The sequence below is a fragment of the Mesoplodon bidens genome (genome assembly GCF_964165515.1).
Source record: "Mesoplodon bidens genome assembly, chromosome: 15".
Classification (NCBI taxonomy): Eukaryota; Metazoa; Chordata; class Mammalia; order Artiodactyla; family Ziphiidae; genus Mesoplodon; species Mesoplodon bidens.
This window is the reverse complement of record NC_138171.1, coordinates 49,878,441-49,904,414: the sequence shown is the minus strand read 5'-3', so window position 1 is coordinate 49,904,414 and position 25,974 is coordinate 49,878,441. Positions and strand designations below refer to the sequence as shown.

The window sequence follows — 25,974 nt, the reverse complement described above, 5'->3', positions numbered from 1 at the left end:
GCCATACCTTTTCCACAGCAGCTGCACCATTTTACATCCCACTTGCAATGCACAAGTGTTCCAGTTTCTCTACATCTTCACCAATACTTGTTGTTTTCTGTTTTTTTGATGATATCCATCCAAATGGATGTGAAGTGTCAAATCTTGGTTTTTAGACCATCTGCTGCTTGAGAGACTTAGGAAGAAGGTTATTCTTTATTCAGTATGGATTCTATTGAATGGGAGAAGACGGTGCTGAGTATGGAATGGGGGAGGTGGAGGTAGAGCCTGCCTCCTTCTCTGATATTTTTGAAGCTGGGCTTAGGCTTAGAAAGAAAGGAGAGAATTATGTACTCCCTCACTTTCCTACCCACCTAAGTTCCTAAGTAGGAGACTATCTTAGGAACAGACTAACCCTAGAGACAGAGCATTAGCATAGCTCTTGGAGCAGGAATAGATTTAAACTTTGGCAAAACATGGACGTTTTTAGCCTGGGGAAGAGAAGACCAAGTAGGAAGGAGGGGAAGGGAAGATTACTGTAAATGGGTATTTAAAGGGATTTATATGGAAGGAGGCCCACCTACCCTGGGCCATGGCCTTGTTTGTTTGCCTGACATTCAAGCCCTTCTGAGACTAAGTGCCCAAAAGGAATTTTCAGTGAGACTTCAGATGTTTGAATTAGTGATTCAATATATGTAGAGTTTACACGTTATGTTACCTGATAAACTTGTACACCACCTAAAAAATACTTAGTTATTGGGAATTCCCTGGCAGTCCAGTGCTTAGGACTCGGCACTTTCACTGCTGTGGCCCAGGTTCAATCCCTGGTCGGGGAACTAAGATTCTGCAAGCTGCATGAAGCGGCCAAAACAAAACAAAACAACTTATTTTTTTTCCCCTAATAAATAGTTCATATGCCAAAATCTGTTTGCAGTTTGACCTAGAGAGGGAATTTATACTGGTTGACACTCCCTTCATAATATTATTAGTATGAAATAGAAACGTATTCACAAAAGTGGCAACTTCTGGTACAGTTTGACATTTTAACAGGCAAGTGGTATCTTACTAAGTTTAGGGTTTGCCTAATCCATGATGGCAGGGCAGACTTTTAGCTTCCATGGTTTTTTTTTGGCTTCTTTTTGGGAGGTAGCTGTTTTTTGTTTCTCTTCAATATCTGGGCTCATGAAAAACTGGCTTTTTAATAAAGGTTCTGGATGTCATTTTTGAAATAAACCCATAAAACAGAAAATGGCCAGGTTTTCCCTCTGTTTTGCCAAGGTATTATTGTTTATGCCAGAAAACCTGATTGTAAAATTTAAGGATGTGGCTTTGATTTTTAAAACAAAACAATAAATTTTCTCTACATTGCTGGTATTTTGTTTTTTATTTAGGATTTATCAAAATACTGATTACTTTGTTACTTCTCTAAGGAAAATGTATTTTAAATCCCCCAGAAGGTAAACTATTACTTAACTCACTTTCTTGAAATTAATAACCCCCTTAACGGACACCTTTCTTCTAGGGTTAGAAATGCTGTTTTGGAAGAGCCATAGACATTTTGGAAGGGATTATACAATTACTTTTTGATTGTGTGTACTAATGAACAATTCCACAATTTAAATGACAATAAATAAAAACTGTTGTTTGGCAGGAAGAAAATTTTAGCAGCATGGTTACCTTCCTCAGTCTGCTTTACCAAAAGTTAACGTGAAAATTTGTTGACATGATCTGAGTGGTGGTTTGTAGATGGTGGAGGAAACAAGTGTGTGGCAAGATGCGGACTGGTAATGTGGACGGGTTTGGAATTAAGTCCGCACGGGCAGTTCACGTGTGGGTAGTTCAGAAGGAGTTGTGTATACATTTTTGACACCAGAGAACAAAGATCTTTAATGTAAATTTGAAAGATGCTTGACTTTAATCCATTATCTGTAAGTTAGGGATCTTTCTTGAAAGGAAAAGAAAATATTGTGGTTAACTCTATTTCTCATGTTCATATGCTCTTTATTTTCTTTTTTTTAACAAAAAGATACTGGAGACTGAAGGGATGGCCCATTCACTCTCAACCCACCAACCTGGAAGCATTTATTCAGGGACTGATTGTTAGGTTCTTTCTCACCTTATATGGAGAGAGCAGGTTCATTGACCTGAATAACATACTAGGAGAGTTTCCAAGTTGTAATTCTACTCTGCTAGAGATTTACAGTGTGACCTTGGACAAGTCACTTCTTTCATTTTTCTCATAAGAAGAGGAAAATTCTAACAATTTGTTAGGATTCCTGGGCTAATATGCAGTTTGAGTGGGGCTGATAAATTTGTCTTCATCAGTGGAACTGAGTTTACAAGTAGAAATCACAAAACAGAAGTAAAGATGAAGTTGGATCTCTATAGGTATAGTTTTAACTGTCCCGGAATTAAGGCTATAATTTTCTGTTATGAGCATGTGTTTCTGTCTTTCAAAATTACCAACATGGAAACTACCTACCCTCAAATAATTCTGAGATGGATTTAGTGAGATTATTCTAGATTTAAAAAAAAAATAAATTTATTTATTATTTATTTTTGGCTTCATTGGGTCTTTGCTGATACGCGCGGCCCTCTCCAGTTGTGGCGAGCAGGGGCCCGTCCTCGTTGTGGTGCGCTGGCCTCTCATTGCGGTGGTTTCTCCTGTTGCAGAGCACGGGCTCTAGGTGCTCGGACTTCAGTAGTTGTGCCTCGCCGGCTCCGGAGCGCAGGCCCAGCAGCCGTGACGCACGGGCCCAGTTGCTCTGCGGCATGTGGGATCTGCCCGGACCAGGGCTCGAACCCATGTCCCCTGCATTGGCAGACGGATTCTTAACCACTGCACCACAAGGGAAGCCTAGATTATTCAAGATTAAAACATGCTGATGATGTTGGGTTCTGCTTCGTTTTAGATCAGGCCTAAATTTTTTTTTTTTGGTTTTTTAAATCAAATATATAATTTGTCTTTTGCAAGTTTATGAATTTAAATTGGCTGTTTGGCTAAGGTATTAATATATAAATAGTCTTTCTTTTTAATTGTTCATTTCTGCTTTTAAAATGGGAATTGATGACATTTTTATCCTGAAAGTAGAGTCTTCTCTCTACTTTAAGTGAGCTAAATACAGCTCCTAAAATCATCATTGCGGTAACAATTTTGGTACAACTAAGTGATTTTGGAGCTCTAATGCCCTAATTTCAAGCAACAAAGAAATCTGACTAGCTCCTTGAAGTTTGTCAGTTTTGTTTTGGAGGAGGCTTTAGTTTTTAAAAAAATCTAGATTGAAAAGAAGATACACCTGAGTAGTTAGTGTTTCTTTTTATTCTGCTATACAAAAATGCTCTAAAATGTCATTATGAGTTTTCCTAAACAGTCCTCATTATGCTTCTAGAATTTTCTAAGATATCTCTATCTGCTGAACGTGATCAAAGACTTGTTTACCAAAGGTCCTTTTTCCTGTTTCCTTTCCTCCTGTCTCTATCATAACATGCCTCACCTACCACATTCTGATTGGTATAACCAAGCAGGAGTGAGTAATTTATAGAATTGCCTTAATGGTGTGGCTAACAAAGCCTCTTGATATAAGGACTCCTCCTCTCTGTGAGTAAAACATTGTAAAGGACTAGAAATGTTCTTAGGGTGAGAGAAGACAGGGAGGAGAGAGAAGGAGGGAGAGACTGATTGTGTGTTCATGAGATACTGAGGGCCGAGAGTGGTGTGTTAACTATGTCCTTCACTTACTGTTTTAATAGGATGTCCTGTGCTTTATCTTTTTCTATATAGTTATTTAGATATGAAGATTCTAGAGTATGAAATAGTATCTCTCTCCTGGGAATAGAGGTGTGCTCAAAAGACGTGAATGGAAATTATCTTATACCACTCCTAGCCATTCTTAAAAATCGGAGGGACCCTAGGAATAGAAAACATGAATATATGATGTATTCTACGATTACATTCCAGTGAATGTAAAAGTAGGATTCTTTGTTCATTAACTGATGTTCAAGAATTGGATGCCCCAGTTTCATAACCATTTTTATCATCTTATATCTTCATACTTATTAAACATACTAGTTCTTATAAAGGAAATTTTGCATGTTTTGAGATTTGGAAATAGGAGAATTGCTAAATTTAAAGAAATATGGTTGTTTACTTTTGTATGGCCATTTTATTATTGCAAATATAAATTATAAATGAAGATCTTTGAACTTACTTTGATTTAGAAGACAAAATTAAAGTCTTGACTGGCATCTAAGTATTTTTAAAGATGTCTTTAAGAGGGTTTGTATCTTTCTGATTTTTCCAGAGTGCTTGGTATAAATGAATGGCAGAATACAGGGTTCCAGTATGATGTCATCAGCTGCTTGAATTTGCTGGACCGCTGTGATCAGCCCCTGACTTTGTTAAAAGATATCAGAAGTGTCTTGGAGCCAACTAGAGGCAGGGTCATCCTTGCTCTGGTCTTACCTTTTCATCCCTATGTGGAAAACGGTAAGTGTGGTCACCCACTTACCAACCTGTTATCCAGAATTGGTGTTTATTGGTATTTGTGACTCTGTGCTATGCACAATTAGGCATGGACTGGTATTTCTCAGAATAGCCTGGAATTTAACAGAGTACAGTTAAACCATGTAAAATACCACCTTGGTTAATGTTCGTCTTAATGTGGATTTTATAGAACTCTAGTACTCCCTTTGCAGTGGTAAGAATTAATACTCAGATGGATCTGCCTGCTCAAGATTGAAAGCCTAAAATGCTTTTAAATGGAGCCTTAACCACTAATTTATTAGCTTATGAGCTGAGTCAAGCAATAAATCATGCCTTTTAATGTACCTGAATATACCTGCCAAATGTTACATCTGTTGTCCCAGACTCTAATAATGATAAATGCTGTTGTTATCCATTTTTTCCTTTTGAAGACCATTTGTGTCCCAGCATGTATCATTTCTTTGACCTTTGGTTTTTTGATTGCATGGTCTTGCTCTTCAGCAATACTGAATGAAGAATATCTCAGAAGAAATGGTTTGATTTCATATTGCTTCATGTTTACTTTTGGCCAGAGACATTAATTCATACTTGGTTTTAGCTTATGTGGTTTGCATTTTAGATCATGTTGAAAGTTATGACTTTAAACCTCTTTTGAATTTTCGTAAGTTATTGTACAGTAATGTAAAAATTATTTATTATATAAGTAATACATGTTAATATTTTTAAATCTTTACTTTTTCTCTTTTACTGCCTTGTTCAGCTTTGGGTTCAAAAACTCGTAAGAGCTTGTAGACGTTTTTAAGAAATCCATTAGTATTTTGTAAAGCATCGTAATTATCAAATGCCTGTGAAAATCTGTGTCTTAAGGAATAACACTGAAGTTTGCTTATAACTGTGGATTTGTGTTGCCATTCACTTGCTCCTTCTTTTCTCTTGTTCTTATTTTTTCACCCTCAGGTCTTAGTCCCTTCTGATTTCATGCTTGTCTTAACGTTTGCCAAATGGTTTTAGGTTTGTGTTGATGGTGGGGAAAATGGAGAATTCTTTAGACATAGGAGGGTGGGAAGGAGAATAGATAGAATAGATGTCCCCTCCCCCATCTAACTTCTCCATTTTTACATTCCTGTGTTGAATCCTTTTGTCATGGTAAAGAAAAAAACTGCTTTAATGTGTGAGTGCCCATATAAGCGCATATATGTGTTGTATAGGGGAAAACCTGGTAAATGTTGTCCTTGATAATTTAGCAGCCTGACCTTGTTTCAGTGCTGTTCCCTGTGTAACTAAACCTCGGCTCCATCTCACTGCATTGCAGTCACTAGTCATCAGGTTGTAAGGTCCAGGCTTCCTGTGTCCTGTTGGGCAACCACACGATGGAACTTTAATGCTACTTCCTGGCATAGCAGGAGGTGGAAGAGCAAGGGAAAAAACATCAATCTAACCATGAATTTAATTTCCTTGTGTTTCTTTTTTCTTTTTTTTTACGGTACGCGGGCCTCTCACTGTTGTTGCCTCTCCTGTTGCGGAACACTGGCTCCAGACGCGCAGGCTCAGCGGCCATGGCTCACGGGCCCAGCCGCTCCGTGGCATGTGGGATCTTCCCGGACCGGGGCGTGAACCTGTGTCCCCTGCATTGGCAGGCGGACTCTCAACCACTGCGCCACCAGGGGAGCCCTCCTTGTGTTTCTGACACTAAAAATTGAAAAGAAGTTAAACTGGACAAGAGGGCAGTCTCTAGTAAGGCCTGAAAACAAGCTCCTTGATTGTGGTTGCACAGTTGCCTGTTGAATCCAAGGAGTCTGGTGTTGATACATAGCAAACCTGAGCCGTGGAGCCTTTTTGCTGTGGGTGACTTTTAGTGACCTATAAGTTTTGTAGACCGCTTGTGGCACTCTATTATTGCTTCCTTTCTCTAAGTCACTAATTAGATCCTGATGATTTCCATGTGACACTGTGTGAAGACCCAGGAGGTGCAAAGTGATCTTGCTGTGAGTTCACGTATATGGGGCTGGTTTAAGGATATGTGAGTGTACTTTTCACACTTGGCTTAATTTATTTTTTAACAAAAACAGTTGTAGATGAAATGATTACTTGTGTAATTTTTTTGATTTGTCTTGAAGTTGAACCACAGCAATTCTGTTGCTTAGGTTAATTTAGGGAAAAAATGCAAAATGTATCTTTGTAATTTCAGTTTGTTTGGTTTACTGACCCAGTACTGGTTGGGGGTTATTAAATCTAGTAAGAATTGTTTTAAGCATCAAAAAGGGGCAAAGTATGTAATCAAGAAAAGGAGACTTATTTTGCAAAAATGAAAATTTAGTGATGTTTAATTTTTCAAAATTGTAATTTTTATGAAAAGGTAATTCATGGTAAAAAAGAGTTCAAGCAGCTTGCAAGAGAGTATAAAATGAGGTTTCTTATCCACTCTTTACACAATCTTGTTCAGGTTTCTTGAATAGTTTTCTAAAGATAGTCTATGCAAATATGTGTGAACATGAAAAAATTGATTCTATAATTAAAGCCCATTATAAATAGTTTCATTGCCCTTTTCCACTTAAGCGTGTCTAGGCAATTATTCCTTTCTAGTGCGTAAGTATCTACATCCTTGTCTACGTGTAAGCAGTGGTGTGCTGGAGCTGGTTTTACTGGCTCAGGAGAGCTGATTGTTATCTTGGCAGGAATTTAGTGAACTGGTTGTTAAACTCGGCCATTATTGAAATTGACCTCAATGGGAGTACTTACACCATGGAAATTGGCAAACTCTACAAATAGTCTCTCCCTTCTCCTAGCTGATTGGTAAACCTTTACCAGCACACTGCTGGGCATTTGGTAACTTTACTAGAGGAGGCCTCTGTTGACTTATTACTTTTAGATACCAGCAGTTTGCTTTATAAATATTTACAAGTGAAATGAACATTCTTAGGCAAGTCTTTTGCACACCTGTAAGTAGGTATCAGGATGTTTTCTGCTTCAAGAAACAGAAGGAGCAACTAAAAGTAGCTTTTAAAAATTAAGAGTTTATTTTAGAAAAGTGATTCCAAGGTTGGTTAATTCAGTGATGAAAGTGTCCACTGAAGTTCAGAACTTGCTTTCATTTCTTCATCTTCAGTGTGTTGACATTCCCCTCGCAATTACAAAATGGCTGATGCAGCGCCAAGCATCATGAGTAGGCATGACAGAGTCTTGGAAAGAAAGAGGCATTTTCTCCCATACTTTTTTTTTTCCTAAAGTGATGGAAACCTTTTCCAGAAATCTCCCTGGCACATCGCACTTTTTCCCATCGGCAAGGATGGGGGCACATGCCCTGCCCAACCAGCAACTGGCAGGCAGGTTAGGACAATTGTGATGCAGGTCTGGGGAGGGAGTCTGGCCTGAGCATATTTACACTGTGAGACTGAGCTTGCAGTGAAGGTGGAAGGGATACTCTTATGCCACAGAATATCTTTATCATTTAAAAAGTGTTTACTGAGTGATGCTGGAGATAAATGAACGAAAAACATACAAATATCCTTGTCCTCATGGAGCTTATGTTCTAATGAGGAAGACAGACCGTAAAAAAATGGCATGTTGTTGGTGATAAATGCTATGGAGAAAAATAAACAATAAAAGTAAAACAGGGGCTTCTTGGAATTGGGGGTTGGGTTTGGGTGCTATAATTTTAAAGAGGGTGCTCAGGGAAGGGCCTCTCTTAGAGGGTGATGTAGGGAAAAGGCTGAAGGAAGTAAGGTTTATGGTTATCTGGATGATACATTTCTAGGAGTGGAACTGCTTGTTAAAGAGTGAGTTTTCCAGATAGCTACACTGTGGTCCTAATACCATTTATTGAGTAATCATCTTTTCCCCAATGCTTTGAAATGCCACCTAAATCATAGACTAAAGTCCTATAATGTGTTTGGTTCTGTTCTCTTAAGATTTATCCTTCTATATGTGTGCCAATACCAAACTACTTTAATTACTGTAACTTTATCATTCTTGTTAGTATCATAGCACTAGTCTTTCTTAATCAGTTTCTCTTAGATTTTTCTTGGCTTATTTGTTTAACAGATCAACTTTAGCACTAACTTGCCTAGTTCCCCTATATTAAATTTATCGGTTAATTTAGGGAGTATTGAGTCTTCTTAGCTAATAATAGAATGTCTTTCAATTTATTTAGTTATGTTCATTAGTAACAAAATTTTCTTCATAAATGTTCTGCACAAGTTTTGTTAGATTTATTCTAATGGTGTGTGTGTGTGAGATATTATAAATAGGAATTTTTCTTCCTTCATGGTTAAAAAAATTTTAAAAATTTCCCAGCTTTATATAATTGACAAACATTTTTGTGTAAGGTGTTCAACATGATGATTTAGTATACGTATACATTGTGAAATGATTACTGCAATCAAGTTAATTAGCACATCCATTACCTCACATAGTTACCTTTTGTGTGTGTGTGTGTGTGTGATGAGAACACTTAAGATCTATTCTTTTAGCAAATTTAAAGTATACAGTTCAGTATTATTAACTGTAGTCACCAGGCCGTACATTAGATCCCCAGAACTTTTTCATCTTATAACTGAAAGTTTGTATCCTCTGACCAACATCTTCTTATTTCCCCCACCCACCAGCTCCTGGCAACCAACGTTCTCTTCTCTGGTTCTGCAAGTTTGACTTGTTTCAATTCCACATATAAGTGTGATCATATAGTATTTGTCCTTCTGTGTCTAGTTTATTTGAGTTAGCATAATGTCCTACAAGTTCATTCATGTTGTCTCAAATGGCTCTCCCATCATATTTTAGAGTGGATATTATGCATACACAGACAAGCAATTGTTTTGTGTGTGTGTGTGTGTACCAGTTTTGTAACCATTTATCTTATTGGATTATTTTAGTGTGTCCAATAGTTTTCAGCATTGATTCTCTTGGGTTTTTTTTTTAATACAGTTATAACATCTGCAGATGGTTTAATACTTACTTCTCATTTTTAGACTTTTTTTTTTTTGGTGCAAGTGAATTTGTAGTTATTTCCAGAAAATGTTAAAGAAAATAATGGTGGAAAATTTTGATTTGTTTTTTACCTTAATGAAAAAATACTTTAAATATGATTCTGTCTTTGGCTTGAGATTGCTGTTTGGCTTGAAATACATATTTTTTAAAAATCCAATTTTATTAAGAGCTTAAAAAAATCAGGAATCAATGTTGAATTTGCCACCTGTGTTTTCAACATCTATAGAGATAGGGTTTTTTCTCCATTGGCTTATTAAATTAATAGTACTTTTCTAATACATATCCACTCTTGCATCTCTGGGCTTAGGCAGAATAGTCTTGTATGCACCACTAGATTGTATTTACAAAAACTCTAAATAAAAATATTAGCATTAATATTATTGAAAAATGATAGTTGGTCTGAACTGATCTTTTATTTGGAGGATGTTATCTTTGTCATGTTTTGGTATCAATGTTCTGCTGGTTTTGTAAAAAATAGTTTCTAAGTTCTTTCTAACGTTCTGGAACTGTTTAAATAGCATTATGGTTATCTGCTTTTGGAAATTTGGTAGAATTCTCCTGTGAAACCAGCTAAGCCTATGGGTTTTGAGAGGTAGCCACTGGCAACTTTCTCACTTTCTTTCAGGGTCATTGTTCAGATTAAATTAGACATGTTAAGTCTTAAGGTTCCCATCAGTCTAAATAGAAATAAGCAAGACTCTGGCTGGACTGCTTTGTTGAAAGAGCATGGGCTTTGAGTGCTGACGTGTTTTGAAATAGGGGTCAGCCCTTATTACCTGAGCCTCTCATTAAGCTTAGTGTTTCATCTGTAAAAATGGGGCTAATACCTACCTTGAGGTTTGTTGTGAAGATTAAATAACGTAATTTAAAGGATAGTGCCCAACCTTGTCTATCTCAGTATTGGTATTTGATACATGTTAGATTTTTTCATTGCATCCTATTCCGTTACTTTGCTTTTATTTTATTTGTAGCTTCATTGATCAGATTTGTTCACAGTTCTTCACTTTGAAGTATTTGTCAATGTTTTTGCATGTTAACTTGGTCTCAGAATCTGTACCTTTTCCATCGGTTTATGTGACTCGACTCCACAGACACTTAACTATATGCCTATTAGCCCAGGGCTTCAGACTCTCTCAGGTCTTATATAGTAGAGAGAAAGAAATGACTTATTCTGAAAATCTCGTTTAGGCTTTTGGTATGTGGGTTTAAGTGCTCTTTTCTAGAGGGTAGGGTGTATAGACACTAGAACCATGTCTGTCCATTTTCGTCTCCAAGTTGTTTTAATATTATTTTCTTTTCATTGTCTTGGGAAATATAAATCTAAACAGAAAGCTATAGCTTAATCCTTTCCAGTGAAAATTCTGTATGCTCAGATAGCAGGAAAATTAATGTTAGGGATTCAGTGAACAGTCCTTATGAAGAGGGGTGAGAATCAATGGCTGGGGAGTGAAGTGTGCTTCATATCTTAGTTGAAATGCTGAAAAAATATTTTTCTATAGAAACATCGTTCAATTGCATTCATATAAAGGCATTTAAGAGCCTACTATGTACCAGACAGTGCTAGGCAGTAGAAATAAAAAGAAATGAGACATGTGCTTCTAGTTTTAAAATACTTACAGAATAGTTCAGAAGAGGTAAACAGACAATGGCAGGATAGTCTGATAAGAAACATGACAAAGTACTATCGGTTTAGAGAAGGAAAGATCCATTAACTGCTAGGGAAGTTTTCATGTAGGTGACATTTGACCTGTTTGTATCTGTGGAGCATTTTACCAGGCAGAGGGAATGGCATGTGCAAAAGCATGAAGATGTGAACAAGGTGGGGTTCACAGGCGAGGACAAGTTCAGTGAGGCCCAAGGATAGCCTGCAAAAGAGGCCTTTGGTTGCATAATAGTATAGCACTCAATAAATATTGTTGACTACATGGATGGATAAAAGAATGAATATTATATATACATCAGGTGCTCATATATGACCTCAGGGAATATAACTACTTGGAAAAGTGTATTCCAAATTTTAGCTTAAAAATCAATCTTTGAAACACAGTCTTTGGTTGTATTGGCAAAGATTTAATCTGAATCAAATATGAATTTGTCTTAGGGATTTTGTTTTCTTGTTAGTTACACAAAGAACAGTATATTTTCAGCCCTGAAAGTACCAAGTAATGATTCTCAGAAATGAAAAGGAAATGATCGAATCCAACACTTCTTCTATTCACCTAGATGGCGTTAGTGGTTACCTTTTTTGCCATCTGGTTTGGAAGTTCATTTATTTCAGCCAGGCCAGTGCTCTCAAAGTGGAGGGAGTACACAAGACAATTTATTTTGGGATATAGGAAGAAAATGTTAACATTTTTATTTACATTACTTTTAATGCCCATTGTTTAATTTCTATTTTTGTGTATACATATATACACACATAAGTGTATATGCATACACTATATAAATCACACACATGCACTCACACGTATATACATCCTACACACAAATAAAATGAGGTTATGTGCTCCCCTCTCTCCCCTTCCCATTTTTCCTGGCACATGTGATTAGAAAGGTTAGAGATTACTGATTTAAACCATTAGTACAAAACGCTTTCAAGGGATCTTAAAATATTCTAAAATTTGATCTGGGTTTTAAAAATAAGAATACATCTCATTTTATACCAGCTTAAGAGAAGCACTTTAATGAAATAAACATAATAGGTTGTAATTCATGTTTAGTAATGAACATATACTTGTAGGTACTTTAAATAGATTTTTTTTACACAGAAGTAACTTTCAGAGAACAATTCATAACATGTTTTCTTAGTGAGATGGTAATGAGTGCCATAAACATCCTTGCTGTATACCCAGTCCCTTACCTAACATTTCCCTCCTAAGTTGGTTAAAAATCAACATTGCAATGTACAATACAAAACTATATACTTAGTATGATCCCAGCTATGTATAAAGTGTAGGTTTGTATAAGTGTGTATGTATGTGCACATATGTATATTTGTGTGTGTGTGTGTGTGTAATACAATGACTTATTAAAAGAGAAAAAAAATAAGTATTGCAAGGGCATTGTCAGGAACAGTGCATTGCCGAATCCTTCCCTGGTGCTGTTGTTTGGCACGAGACTGACATCTAGAGTCGGATGTGGCTTATTTGTTCTGAGGTGTTTTCTGGTTGAACCTTCTGCTTTGGATTTTCTGTATTTTAGTTATTGTATTCTTACTCTGTATTCTATTCTGGTCTCACTTTTTGTCGGTAGCATGATGTAAGTTATTTTGCATGCCCTGGTAGGAAAATGTGCACTATACCATTGCCCCATTGCAGTACCAGAGGAAATAATTTTTGCTACAAAATACTTTTCAAGATGATTTTTTCCCACTCAAATTTTGCCACTCTCCTTCCTCCCTCCATCCTCCTTCCCTGCCAACTTAGTCTAAATGGCCCATCACTTCTACACACCGTAGAGACAATTCTTCCATGCAAGACTGAGGCACATGGTGTGACTTCAAATCTTCTTCAGGGTAACAGTCATCATGTGGTGCACCTCATATGTTGAATGAAACAAATATAGGATATATGCTACAATTGAAAGTTTTTGAAGATGTTTGACTTCTTAGAATTCTCCTAGCAAATTAGGAAAGTATTTTTCAGTTGCATTTTGTTGGGTTTTAGTATTGTGATAATTACTCTTAGTAATAGTTTCCTTATACTCTGGCATCCTTCTTGTAGCCAGTTGACTTTTCCATTTACTTTAATTGTTTTTTAAAAAACCCTGATCAGTGTATGTCCATTAACACTTCCATAACTTCTGGAGTTGGATTTTCAGTGACTTAATTGAAAATCAGAAGATTTCTATGGTCTTTCATAGTTAGAAAGTGCTCTTCTATTTTCATAAGTGTCATCTTTCTCCTGCTGCAATAGTAAATAATAAGCCATATTTTAAGTTATGTAACCAATAACCCCACACTACAAGCAACATATAAACTACAGTGCTATCTTGCATTCTGGGTCCTAAATACCCTTCCAGTAACCTTAAAGGTCCAGTTACCATTTTCCCTTTATTTGGAGTAAGATATGGGAACTGAAGAATAATTTTCTTTTCTTTTTTTTTTTTTAAATAAATTTATTTATTTATTTATTTAGGGCTGCGTTGGGTCTTCGTTGCTGCACGTGGGCTTTCTCTAGTTGCGGTGAGCGGGGGCTACTCTTCATTGCAGTGCGCGGGCCTCTCATCATGGTGGTTTCTCTTGTTGTGGAGCACGGGCTCTAGGCACATGGGCTTCAGTAGTTGTGGCTCGCGGGCTCTAGAGTGCAGGCTCAGTAGTTGTGGCGCACGGGCTTAGTTGCTCCGCGGCATGTGGGATCTTCCCGGACCAGGGCTCGAACCCGTGTCCCCTGCATTGCCAGGCGGATTCTTAACCACTGCGCCACCAGGGAAGTCCCAAGAATAATTTTCTTGTTCAGATGCCATTGTCAAAGCCCTGGCTTAGAGCTTTGAAATTCCTACTCCCAGGCCTGTCTTCAGGCCATTTAACTTGGTCTCTTTGCTGATAAAGATGCCCCAGCATCAATAAGAAAAGAGTATGAAAAGGCATGTATAATTATTCAGAGTGACATCTTAGGTAATTAGGCCACTTCTCTATGTATTTGTATATACATTGAAGGATGAAGTGACTACGTAGATGATATTCTTTCCTGGATGAAAATCCTTTTCAGAAATCGGATTTTAGAAAACACACCTCAGGGGGCTTCCCTTCCCTGGTGGCACAGTGGTCAAGAATCCGCCTGCCAATGCAGGGGACACGGGTTCGAGCCTTGGTCTGGGAAGATCCCACATGTCGCGGAGCAACTAAGCCCGTGCGCCATAACTACTGAGCCTGCACTCTAGAGCCCACGAACCACAACTACTGAGCCTGCGTGCCGCAACTACTGAAGCCTGTGTGCCTAGAGCCCGTGCTCCGCAACAAGAGAAGCCACCCAATGAGAAGCCTGTGCATCGCCACGAAGAGTAGCCCCCGCTCGCCGCAGCTAGAGAAAGTCCGCACGTAGCAACAAAGACCCCACGCAGCCATAAATAAATAAATAAATAAATAAAAAACAAAACAAAGCAAAAAAAAAAACCCACACCTCATATCAGAATTCTGTTTCATTTGACCTCGTGGCTGCTGTTTAAGAGGAAAATATCTTTACTAGTATATAAGTTCATTATTTTGTATACATTTTAATTTAAACCTGAGCAGTTTGATCATGCATCATGGAAACCATCTGCTCTCCTGCTCTAAAACAATGTCTTGTTTGAAAAACCTGTTTATATAGGACTTTAAAGAAACACTATCAGAATGTATTGTAGTCAATATAGATGTATTCTTCCTATGACTGCAACCCCAAAGACTGAAAAAAAACCCCTCATTTCTTATTTTTATTAGCTGTATCTTTTTTAATGTGAACAAGTAAGTTTTCTATATAATTTGATCCACAAATGTTTGCAACATCTACTTAATGCTTACTACTGCATGCAAGATACAGTACAAAGTAGCTTTCAACCCACAAAAGCATCCTTGTCTGTACTGAAAACATTGCCTGTATCCAATGTGTTTCTGAAAGATTTCATGTCACTAAGATGCCAGCCTGGTGTCTATTGAATATTGCATCAGATGACCTTTGTTATGTATTTATCAAAACAAGTTCTATATAAAAATGCATTTTGTGAAAATCCTCTTTCAGACGTTTGTAAAGGAAAACTTGATGATCGATAGGTTGTTGGCAGCTTAGTTTTTTTTAGTTAAACATGCTTTATATCTTTTTTGATATTTTACACTTACAGGTTGTTGGCTTATTTCCATGTGTCTCTTCGTATATAGTTCTTGAGCAATTTCCTGAAAAATACGCCGAGCACTCTTTTTCTATAAATACAAATAAGAAAAAAATGTATCTCTCTCAGGACTAAAAGCAATGATTATTGCACATCATCTGAGCCTTTTCTTTCTTTATTGCCACCAGTCTCAGAAACTACCCTGCCCAACACATCTATACCTACAGTTAACTCTTGTATTTTGAGTACAGTAAGTAGAATTTATGATTGAGAACTATCAATTTACCACATATGTTACCACTTGAGATTATCATTTTTCTCAACAATAGGAAACAGTATCTGTGGTTGCAAGTTGTTCTTTGATGATGTTCTGAGTTTCTTAAATTATTTTGGATTTGAAGTAGTTACAACTACAATTCGGAAGATATTTTACAAGCATTGGTCTGTACCTTTTGTGGATCTTCTGTTTCTTTCTTTCTTAGAGTGTTAGATTTTGACTGTCAAGAAGAAAAGGAGAGTCTTATAAGACACTTTATGTACTCACAACAGTTGTGGCAGAGATCTCATACCATAATAAGGTTAAACTAACTTAATATTTAAATGGTAATGCAGTAAGAGTTAATAATTTTCATGTCATTTCTGAGATGCTTTATTAATAAATAGCTCAAACTGATATTGATTGTAGGATTTATAGTAATCCTAATATAACATATACATACCCCCTCTTGTAGTATGTGAATAACCAGAAGATAGTCTTTCTCAAAATCTTTAGGCCTTTTAAAGATATTTAAAGGCAGTTTCTAATCTCTTTTAACTTTTTTTTGCTCTTAAAGATTGTTCTTAGCCCTTTCATACCTCCCCCACCAGTGGAAAGTAGCATGTGTATGATGGTTATAAAGAAGGGTCTCTTATTCCCATATTACTGGGTTTTAAAAAGAAAACCCTGTAAATTGTGTACTCTGGTTAATAATTTCAGTGATGAAAGTTTTTGCTTTCTTCTACAGACCTCTTCTGCAGGTGGTATTTCCTGCAAATGCAAAGGACGGTATTAATTAGATGAGCTATTTCTGAGGCTCCCAACATGTGGAGAGATGGAAATTATTTCCTTATGATAATATTTAAGGCCATAAGGACATCTAATGCAAGAAATTTGACTTACTTTGGTGAGGACGATGAAGAACACGAATACACCAGTAACGTAGATAGAGAGTAGTGATAAGAGGGCCGTCAGGAGACTCTGCAGTTCCTTGTTGAGAACCTTCGTCTCTTTGTTAATTACAGATACAGAAAAAACCACAGTCACTATTGAAGCTATTATTGCAAATATATGTATAAAGTATAATCGAAACTACATGTTAGAGGTGAAACATGAACTTATTCTATTTGGCTATTCATATAAAAATTTATTCAGGGTCTCTTTGACGCAAGCATGTTTTTGTTTTTGTTTTTGTTTTTTTGCGGTACGCGGGCCTCTCACTGTTGTGAGCCTCTCCCGTTGCGGAGCACAGGCTCCGGACGCGCAGGCTCAGCGGCCATGGCTCACGGGCCTAGCCACTCCGTGGCATGTGGGATCTTCCCGGACCGGGGCACGAACCCGCGTCCCCTGCATTGGCAGGCAGATTCTTAACCACTGCGCCACCAGGGATGCCCCTATTCAGGGCCTCTTGATTCAGAAAGTACTCAAGTGTATGATATAGTTAAAGCCAGTTCATTAGTTCTTTAAATGTATTATGCCCAACATGTTATTCATTTTTAAAACTTAAAATTTTTTAAAATTCAATTAATTACTTGTCATAATGTTAAGAATCACTTTTTATATAAAGTTTTGCTTAAAGTTAGATAAACATTAAGGGTTTGTTCAAGGGTGTTTAAAGTTTCTTTTAGTAGATATGATGTACAAGTGTCACCAAGAGTCTGTTTATGGAGTTAAGATACTTTCCCACGTGTATTTATAACCTTGAACTGTTTAGTACACATAGCTGAACAGTGCAGTTCTCTAAGAACCTGAGAAGGCCGTACATTGAGATTTTAGTACTCACTGCATGCTTAAAAGACAGGCATTGTTATATGTGCCCCTTATTTCTAATAAAGTTCTGGAAGTGGAACTATTGAATCCATTTGCCCATTCTGAATTTCTCCCTCCTTGCAGGAAGTGTCCTGTGCCCTAGGTAGTGATGAAGTAACACACCATGTCTTCAAGTACCTGAGTATTTGAAATACAAAATCCATTTAGATTTATAATTGTTATCTGAATAACTTGTACTTTTCAACTAACTTTCCCATAGATGCTTATCCTGTGAACTCAGTTTATACAACATACATTTTTCTTGTGAAACTAACAAATCAACCATATCTGTAAAACTTAAAAAGTTTCAAGTGTGAAATGAGGAGCTCTGGAGAAAAGGAAATTGCCTTGTCTGTCTTAGTGGTACTTTCATTCCTGCTCCTCAAGAAGAATGTTTCTTCACATAAGCTTGCAGGTTTGAAACCTTCATCTCTTTACAAACCATTTTTCTTCTGTCTAATATTTTTTATAGAAGACAAATGCATGCAGTGAGCTATACAAATCTCCAAAGCTGTTGTGTGTTTGTTTTAATATCTATAGCTAATATTTATTGAGCACTTGCTATGCATCATTAAAAGTGCTTTATGTGCATTAACGCATTTATAATTTACCTTACAGGTGAGAATAAACTAAGGTTAAATGACAGTGGACTATCAAAAGGCCATTAGAACACCAAAGCAGGGGTTAAAATACAGGACCATCTGGGCTCCTCAAAGTCCTGTTTTAAAACCAAAAGGCTGGTTAATTTGAGTTTACGTTTTAATGATCTCAGTGCTCATCATAGCAGAGTTTCTTTAAAGGCGAGAGGTCTGGAAAAAAAGCACGAGTTGCTGCTCTTCTCTTCCTCCCCCCAGAATCACGTGAAGCTTTTCCTCTGAAATCTCTTAATTTCTTAATTTACAGAACTTAGCTAGGCTCAGCGTCCTCACTTGCATGAGGAAATTGTCATGGATTTTAGTAAATCTCAAGAAGCCAGAGCCACACCGACCTTTTGTCTATTCATTATCTATGCAGACCCTTCTGGGGATCCCAGAAGGGTCTGCATAGGGTCAGGGATCCCCCAGTGGCTTCACCTAAAATTTGTGTTTATTCTCCATAATGCATATTTTTTTTTCTGGGTCCAATTTATTGATCGCTTACGCTTCTCCAGTGTTTGGTTCTAGATGGTGCAATACCAGACTAGATACTGACAAGGCTGTCCGTTAATCACCACATTTCAATCAGTGTGACATACAAAAGGAGGACATAGTTGGTCAGCCTTTGCCAGTAAAGTCTGGACATGGAAAGAGAATGTAGCACCCACATAACCCTGACTCTGTGTCTGCGGAGGCTGGGAGATGGTGTCGGAGGAGTTCTTGAATCCAAACTTCACGTTAGCTTGTGTGCAGGTCACACTCCTCACTGGCTCAGGTACTAAGTTATCAAATTTACCTCATAATCTCTGCATATAAGTATTGTGATGCATTTCGGGGGCAGAGCAGAACGCAGTGTTCGGGAAAAAAGTCTTGACTAACCTCTTACCACCAGCACAGTCCCTCCTCCCGTCTGCTTAGCTCTCGGTTCCTTTGAACTGGGAAAGGCTATTCCACAGATGTAGATTGCACTGTCATTGAAAGCCAGCCTGTTTACAGTGAGGGAAACTTGGTTTTGTGCCAGATTCGCAAGTGTGAATTTGTCTGTCTCATCTCTGCATCCATCCAAGCACAGGTTCTCGGTCTGGAGAGCGCCATAACGAAACCACAGGCTTGTTGGTCGCTCTGCAGGGCACCCCGCTGTGGAGAAGGAGCACTGCATGGTCACAGCCTTTTGAGTGTAGTCCACTTCAAGGGAAGGTGGTTGAACCACCGAGACGGTACAGTTGCCCACGGCACCTGTAGGAGGAAGCAGGTGAGCCTGTTTAGTGGGCCTCTCACCTCCCTTTGTGCTTCCGTTTTATTCACATTTTGGGGTGAAGAATTGTCGAAAGCCATTGCTTTCTTTTTCTTCCCTCACTCCCAGCACAGACAAGACTGTAAAAGTAGACACTGGTGCCAATATTTTATAACAACTATGAATGGGGTAGAACCTTTAAAAATTGTGAGGTTGTACACCTGTAACTTACATAACATTGTGCATCAACTTTACTTCAATTAAAAAAATTTGAGAGACTAAAAAAAAAAAGTAGACACTGGTATTCCTCACTTTTCCTAACTCTCTGAGTTTCCTAACCTCGGCCTGCTGTTGTGCAGTGATGTCTGGTACTGGAGGGCAGCCCCAGAGAGGTCCCAGGAATCTGCATTGTCGTGAGCGGAGGTGGCAGCAGATCCAGAGTCAGAAGTTCGGGGCCCACATGTACACGGGTGGTGTGCGTACAAGCTTTCCTCTGACCTCCCTATGCAGATCACTTACTCTCTCAGGGCCCGTTTCCTCATCTGTACCCCCTGGCCTCACAGGAGTGTTGTATTCAATGTGGTAAGAGGTATCAAAGCCCTTCATGCAAATGTCACATCCACTGATTGAGCACATGGGCAGTTGGGATTTTGAGGGGGGCCTTGTGGCAGTTGTGATTGCTAGGAATTCATGACAATTTACAATTGTTCTTTTATGAGTCTAGTTGTCCCGGTGGGAAACATTATAAAAGGCAAGATGTACATCTGGGAAAATGTAGCCCTGGCTTAGCCTACAGTGTCTTTGATTACTGAGCAGAGGCCTAATGAGCTGGCCGTGCCACAGCCCAGCAAGTTGGATTTCTTCCTGGCACTTGTACATTGCTTTGTAGTCTCTTGTAGCTTTCATCTATTTGATGAGAGTATAGCTCATGGAGCACACACTTTAGTTCGGATCATAGCTCTGCCAGTTCCTAGTTCTCTGGTCTGTTTCCTCATTAGCAAAATGGGGATAGTATTGTGCACCTCATGAGTTTAGCGGGAAGTTTACGTGAGGCCGTGGATGCCTAAGGAGTATTTACTTACCTAAGTCTTAGTAAGTGTTTAATAAAAGGTAGCTATTTCTGCTGCCACCATTATTCCATTAATGGGCAGTGTCATATGCCTATTTTCGAGATAATGGTGGACATCTCAGCAATGCGTTAGCAGGGCCGGGATTAGATACCCTGTCCAGTGCTCTCTCTACCACGTCCTGCTGCTTTCATGTCATAGACGTTGGGTCCCTACTTTGGCCTTCTATCTGGTCCCAGGCATGTGAAGCTGGAAAGCCACTCAGGTGTTTATAAATGGGAAGACCTCCCCTCAACCCTTTTGGGATCAAGGGGGCGGCTCTATGTGAAATAGTATTGGTTGAGACAAATTGGCATTTTTGCATGTTTTTAGTCTGACTTTGCCTGGTTATATGTTTCCATGTGGTCTTATTTGTCTGACTTTGTCCTTTGCTACTGTAAAGGAAATTGAAAAGTAATCCAAGTGGTCTGATGTAAGTTTCAGAAGAGCTTTTTGTCAGCTAACATTTTTGTTACAGGTCCTGACCCAGAACAGAAGAATTAAAACTAGAATCATGGTATCTGTGATGCAAATCTGTTCTCACCATGTTTTAATTTTAGTATTTGTACAATTGAAGATGAGCTGGGAGCTTTTTAGCAACCTGATAAATGTAAACCAGATGAGAGGGTAAAGTCACTTGGAGAAGACCAGGCTCCCGACTTCTTCAGCTGAGGGACTTAGCTTCACTCCTAAGCCTGATAACTATAAGCACAGGTCTCCTACCCAGACTCAGTCACCTTAGAAGTAAAGAAACGCTTTACAAGGTATAGTGATCATTATGTATGGAAACTTGAAATGGAAGTGGGCCTGCCAGAGCCACCAAGTTAACCAGCGGTGTCCCAGTGTCAGGTCCTCTGTCACATAGAGTTTTTAACAGGGAAGCTGCCTTTTAACATTTTTCTTGGAGAGCTAGCGCTCCAGGGTAAAATAAATATTCGCAACTTTGGAGTTCCATATCTCTGCTCATTTCTGACTACTGCCTGAGAAGGGAGAAAACCAGTTGCAGTGGTTTCCTGTGAGAGCGCAGACTCTGAGGACACTGCTGCTCCCTCCCCCATGCTGTAAAGCAACATCTTATTGAAAAAAGGGAAGTTTGGGTGATATGTCACACCACAGACCACTCCTGTGAAAAGTTTCTCGTGAAGAATGCCCACATTCTGTAGGATTTTTTTTTTTTAATACAGTACCCTCTGAAAAGGTTGAAAGTTTATCTTCTTAGTGGAGGGAATAAAAAAAAGATTACTAGTTTTGAAGACCAAACTAGAAAATACATAGAAAATTAATTTTTTGACACTTTCTAAAAAAAAGCCTTTTTGGAAAATTTCGAACATGTGCAGAAATAGTCGACCAGCACAGTAACTTCTGTGCCATCTCCTGACTTCAACCCAGTGTTGTTTCACCTCTTCTCCCTACTGGCTCCTTCACTCCTGTGTTATTTTAGGGCAAATTCCAGATATTTTATCTGTACAACTTTCAAAATATATCTTTAAAAGATAAGAATTCTTCTTTAAAATAATACTAATTAAAATATATTAGAAGTAAAATATACATATTAGGGGAAAAAAGACTATTACTGAAAGTAGAAGCAAAAAAATCACCCATAGTCCTTTCACCACCCCCACCAAAATCACTGTTAACATTTTAATATATTTCTTGACAGATGAGAAAAAATTTTAAGAGCTTTTGTTCCCTTTCCTGCCCTATGACCCAAACTTTGTGGGCAAATCTGAGATTATTAGATTTATTAGAACTGTGGTGAGCTTATTAGAACCTGTGATGTAGGAAACTCTTTCACAGAGAAAAAAACAGGCATAGGCATCCATATATTATGAGATGATGATTCTTCAAGGAAGGAGCCATTGCAGTTGTTTTTTTAAATGACAAGTACTTTAATTTATAGAAATTCAGCTTTTCTGAAGCACTGTTCTTTAAAAATATTCAAGTATTGTTTAGTGCAGAGTGAGTTCGCCTGTATGGGAACTGAATTGTTGATTACTAACATGTGATTTTATGAATATTTTCAACCCTTTGTTTGGTGAGGTGCTCTTTAAAGCTGCATAAGAGCAAAGGAAATTTTCAGTGTTAATATGAAATTTTTTCTCAGCTATTCTTTTATTACCTGTTTCTCTGAGAAAAAAAAGGAAATTTATCACTTTAGACAATTTCCATAATGTTATACAGTTAAAAATTAATCTGTAGGGTCTTAAAATATAAATTAATTAGGCAAAAAGTAGCAATTGATTTAAATAAAATGGAGGGAAAAATAAAAGAACCTTACCGACATGAAATAGAATCAGATTGAGTTCCAGACCGAGAATGATTTTGCCTCTGTTCACAGTCTCCATTTCTGTGTGTATGTGTGACGTGGTTGATGGGACTGTGTATTTGAAGAGAGTTGGCTTTTTTTTTTTTAAAGAAAGGAAGAACCAAAGAGAGGAACTCTTATTAAGGAACCATAATCGGGAACTTTTTGAAATTGTGTAAAGATTGTTTGTAATCCAGTTTCACCATTTAAAGTTGAGATTTTAGCCTAGAGCACATTTCTAAATGTTCATATGTTCACATTTTTCTTGGATTTTACAAATCCTCGAAAATGTTAGATGTTTTGAGTGAGATTTTGATTTACATGTGGTGCATATTCTCAGGATGTATTGTTTGACGGATAATTCGTACTTTAAATTTCTAGAGCAGTTCAGTCGCTGGTCTTGGGGCATCTAATTTGTGCTTAGTGCTGGGCCAGTAACTTCTGGAAATGGAGGAGAAGCAGAAGGAAGTGTCTTCACGTAGAGACAAGAGAAAAATTAGTGAACAGTACATCAGAGTACAATGAAGAATTAAGTTGTGTACCATTAACTAGTTGTGCCCCAGTTTTGTGTGACCCCTTTTATTGTGCTGTGAAACAAATGTGTGGAATCTCTGTCATCCCCAGCCCCTTGGGGGCTTCATCAGTCAGGTTCTTTGTAAGCAACAGAAAATGACTTGGGCTGACTTAAGCAAAGGGTAATTTATTGAAAGGATTTGGGGTAGCTCAGCGAGTCACTGGAAGGACTAGAGAATCGTGTATGGGGGTCTACACACAAGACACATGCCCCAAAACATACTATGAAACTGATCCAAAGAACACACTGCTGCCGCCAAGCACTAGATGCTGCGGCTGGACCAAAGCCTGTCGGTAGTACCGCTCAACGCTGCCCCAGCTGCTTGGTCTCACGCCACTGCTCCGCCTCCCCAGAGAAGAGCCTGATGTCCCCACTTCTCTGGGTCACTAGCTCCTCCTTCCAGGTCTCAGGCGAGTGTTTCTGAGCTTAGGTCGTGTGCCAGTGCCTTAGCTGCAAGAAAGGCAGGGAAAGCTGCTTCCCCAGGCTTTGTCTTCCACCAGAAAGAGGGTGCTGGGCCACTGAAAAGAGTGAAAAATCTTTCTACTGTACTGTTTGTACTCTTGGCACCTGTTGATTATATTTTGTCATTTATGGAAAGTTATTCTCAGTCTGAATTTAGTAACACTTTTAGTATTATTGTGTGTTTTTTCCATCATCATAGCATCTAAAGGCACCCTCAAATTTATATATACTATTGTGTGTGTGTGTGTTTGTGTGTCTGTAGTCAGTGCTTGGTATGTGTGTGAACTTGAAGACCTTTTCTAGCCCCCCAGTACCTGGGCATCTGATGCTCATGCGTTTGGAAATGACTAACATAACATAGATTTCAGTCACTGTTCCAAGAAGTGCTGGATTGATTCATCCATTCTAGTGTGTTAGCCTCTCTCCGGTTCTGGAGCTTAACTTTTATGAAATTGTTCTGAAAAGTTAGAGAGTGGATTGACCTCCCTTGAAAAACATACTGAATGATCTGTTTTTATAAATTAAAACCCTTCATTAGCCTATTTTTATTTTCAGCCTGATAAACCTCTCTAGTTAATATGTTGCATAATTTTACTACACTAGTGGCATTTTCTAGCATTTGTCCAAAACCGTCTTTCAAATTTTACGTGTTACTCTCTGCTTCAGTATTCCAGTATTTAATCAGCAGTTTTCCAAACCTATTGACCATTACACACCAGTCAGTCTGAGGGAGGGTGATGTCCAAAACTGTCAGAGAAAATAGTGTGGGCTTTGGGTCCAGTTAAACCAGGGATTACATTTCTGCCCCAGTGTTCATTAACCTTGTAGGCTGGGGCATGTTCTTCAGTTCTCCTAAGTCTGTACTTCCTCTCTTTGTCCTACTGCTGGGTCACCTGGGAGATAATTCATCAAAGCACCCAGTGCTTGGCACATACCAAGTCCTTAGCAAATATTGTTCTTCCCCTCTTCCCTCTTTAAATAACTTGTTTGTTCAAGAATTTAACTTAATGTTTTTATTTGTTTTAGTAGGTGGCAAGTGGGATAAACCATCAGAAATTTTGGAAATCAAGGGACAGAATTGGGAAGAACAAGTGAATAGTCTGCCTGAAGTTTTCAGAAAAGCTGGTTTTGTTATCGAAGCTTTCACTAGACTGCCATACCTGTGTGAAGGTGACATGTATAATGACTACTACGTTCTGGATGACGCTGTCTTTGTTCTCAAACCAGTATAAACACGTGGAGGTTGAAGTCTTCACAGTCCACCCCAAGAATGTATGCTCCGGAAGAGGGTCTGCGTTCTCAGTTATGTGAAGGGAGGACCTTTGGGGACTGCCACTCTAAATATCATGTAGGAATTTTAAAAGCCAAAATACTAATTATTTCTTTGTAGTGTGTAAAAGGAATGTTTTTAAAAAACAAAAACCCAACTCTTTGAGGATTTTTATTAACTCTTTACTCAGTAATGCAGGTCACACTTCGATTATGGAAGATATTTTTTATACTTAATTGCAGTAGGGACTCATTCCCAGGCAAAGCAATAGTCATGACTTCACATGGAACCAATAAATATGGATTGTTTTTAATAAAATGAAGACTGGCAATAATGCTGTCCATCCAGTTGCAAATATTGGTTATAGGGTATAGCCACTGATGCTCTTTCATGTTTAGAAATTCTATCATTATTCAAGAAAATGTTTTTAATCATGCTAATAAACTTTTTTGGAGATGACTTTGGCATCATGTTTGAATTAATATAAGGCTTCCCTAGCATCTTTCATTGCTTTGGCTTCAGGGGTACCCAAATAGTAGCAGTATGTGAAGGATGCAGTCGACTTGAATGTGCGGTGAAGGAAGGCTTGAGATGGGGGTGGGGTGCTTACTGCAAGGTGTGGTGAACACAGGCAACCCAGACGAACCCTCAGAACAACCTTATTCAGATACAGTACTTCGAGGACCACTCTCACTCCCTAACTCATGTTGTTTTCGGAAATGCGGAACATTGGATTCTGACTTTGTGGTAGCTTCTGTCCTACATTCAGAATTTTGTTTTTTCTGGACAGTCTCAGGTTCTCAGCACTGAAACATTCAGTTTTGTCTTCTGACAAAAATGCAACCTAAAAATGTTTTAATTCAGCTTCTTACTCTGTACTTGTATACCTCTTTCCCGGAACTCGGCTCTTTCGAAATCCTTAACTGAGTTTATCGAAATCCTTAACTGAGTTTAGAGTTTGCCAGGAGTGTGGTTTGAGGAAACCATGTCAGACTCATGCATTCTAGAATCAGCAAGTGCCTCCAACTATGTATCCAGAAATGTTGCAATGAGGAACTCATTAGCAAGATCAA

The 25,974-nt window shown here is 38.3% G+C and overlaps 2 protein-coding genes across 6 annotated transcripts in view; one reads left to right on the top strand and one right to left on the bottom strand.

The window, feature by feature from the left end:
- Positions 1-25,360, top strand: part of METTL9 (methyltransferase 9, His-X-His N1(pi)-histidine) — a 43,476-nt gene extending 18,116 nt beyond the window's left edge. For 2 of the 4 annotated variants that reach the window (XM_081255658.1, XM_081255660.1), the window contains exons 4-5: positions 4,281-4,465; positions 24,658-25,360. In XM_081255658.1, coding sequence (XP_081111784.1) covers positions 4,281-4,465; positions 24,658-24,863 — 391 coding nt within the window. In that variant the 3' untranslated portion in view covers positions 24,864-25,360. The remainder of the gene's footprint in view (positions 1-4,280; positions 4,466-24,657) is intronic. The other 2 variants (XM_081255659.1, XM_081255661.1) reach the window with 2 other exon arrangements.
- IGSF6 (immunoglobulin superfamily member 6) lies at positions 11,499-24,651 on the bottom strand. Of its 2 annotated transcripts, XM_081255662.1 has the most exons (7): positions 22,569-24,651; positions 18,830-19,186; positions 16,410-16,516; positions 16,257-16,277; positions 15,700-15,747; positions 15,261-15,341; positions 11,499-13,350 (listed from the first exon to the last, which is right to left on the bottom strand). In XM_081255662.1, the coding sequence occupies exons 1-7, from the start codon at positions 22,633-22,635 to the stop codon at positions 13,291-13,293; spliced, it is 741 nt and encodes a 246-aa protein (XP_081111788.1). In that variant the 5' UTR covers positions 22,636-24,651; the 3' UTR covers positions 11,499-13,290. The 2 variants fall into 2 exon arrangements, with proteins under 2 accessions (XP_081111788.1, XP_081111789.1); XM_081255663.1 differs by lacking the exon at positions 16,257-16,277.
- Positions 25,361-25,974: the final 614 nt, after the last annotated feature.

Excerpts from the sequence above, each read along its gene's own strand:
- IGSF6 (XM_081255662.1), bottom strand. The coding sequence starts at position 22,635 with ATGGAGACTGTGAACAGAGGCAAAATCATTCTCGGTCTGGAACTCAAT. Across the intron at positions 16,517-18,829 it reads GACTGTGCTGGTGGTAAGAG|AGACGAAGGTTCTCAACAAG; the intron begins GTTAGTCAAGAC and ends TAATTAACAAAG. Across the intron at positions 13,351-15,260 it reads TGGAAATAAGCCAACAACCT|CAGGAGAAAGATGACACTTA; the intron begins GTAAGTGTAAAA and ends TTACTATTGCAG.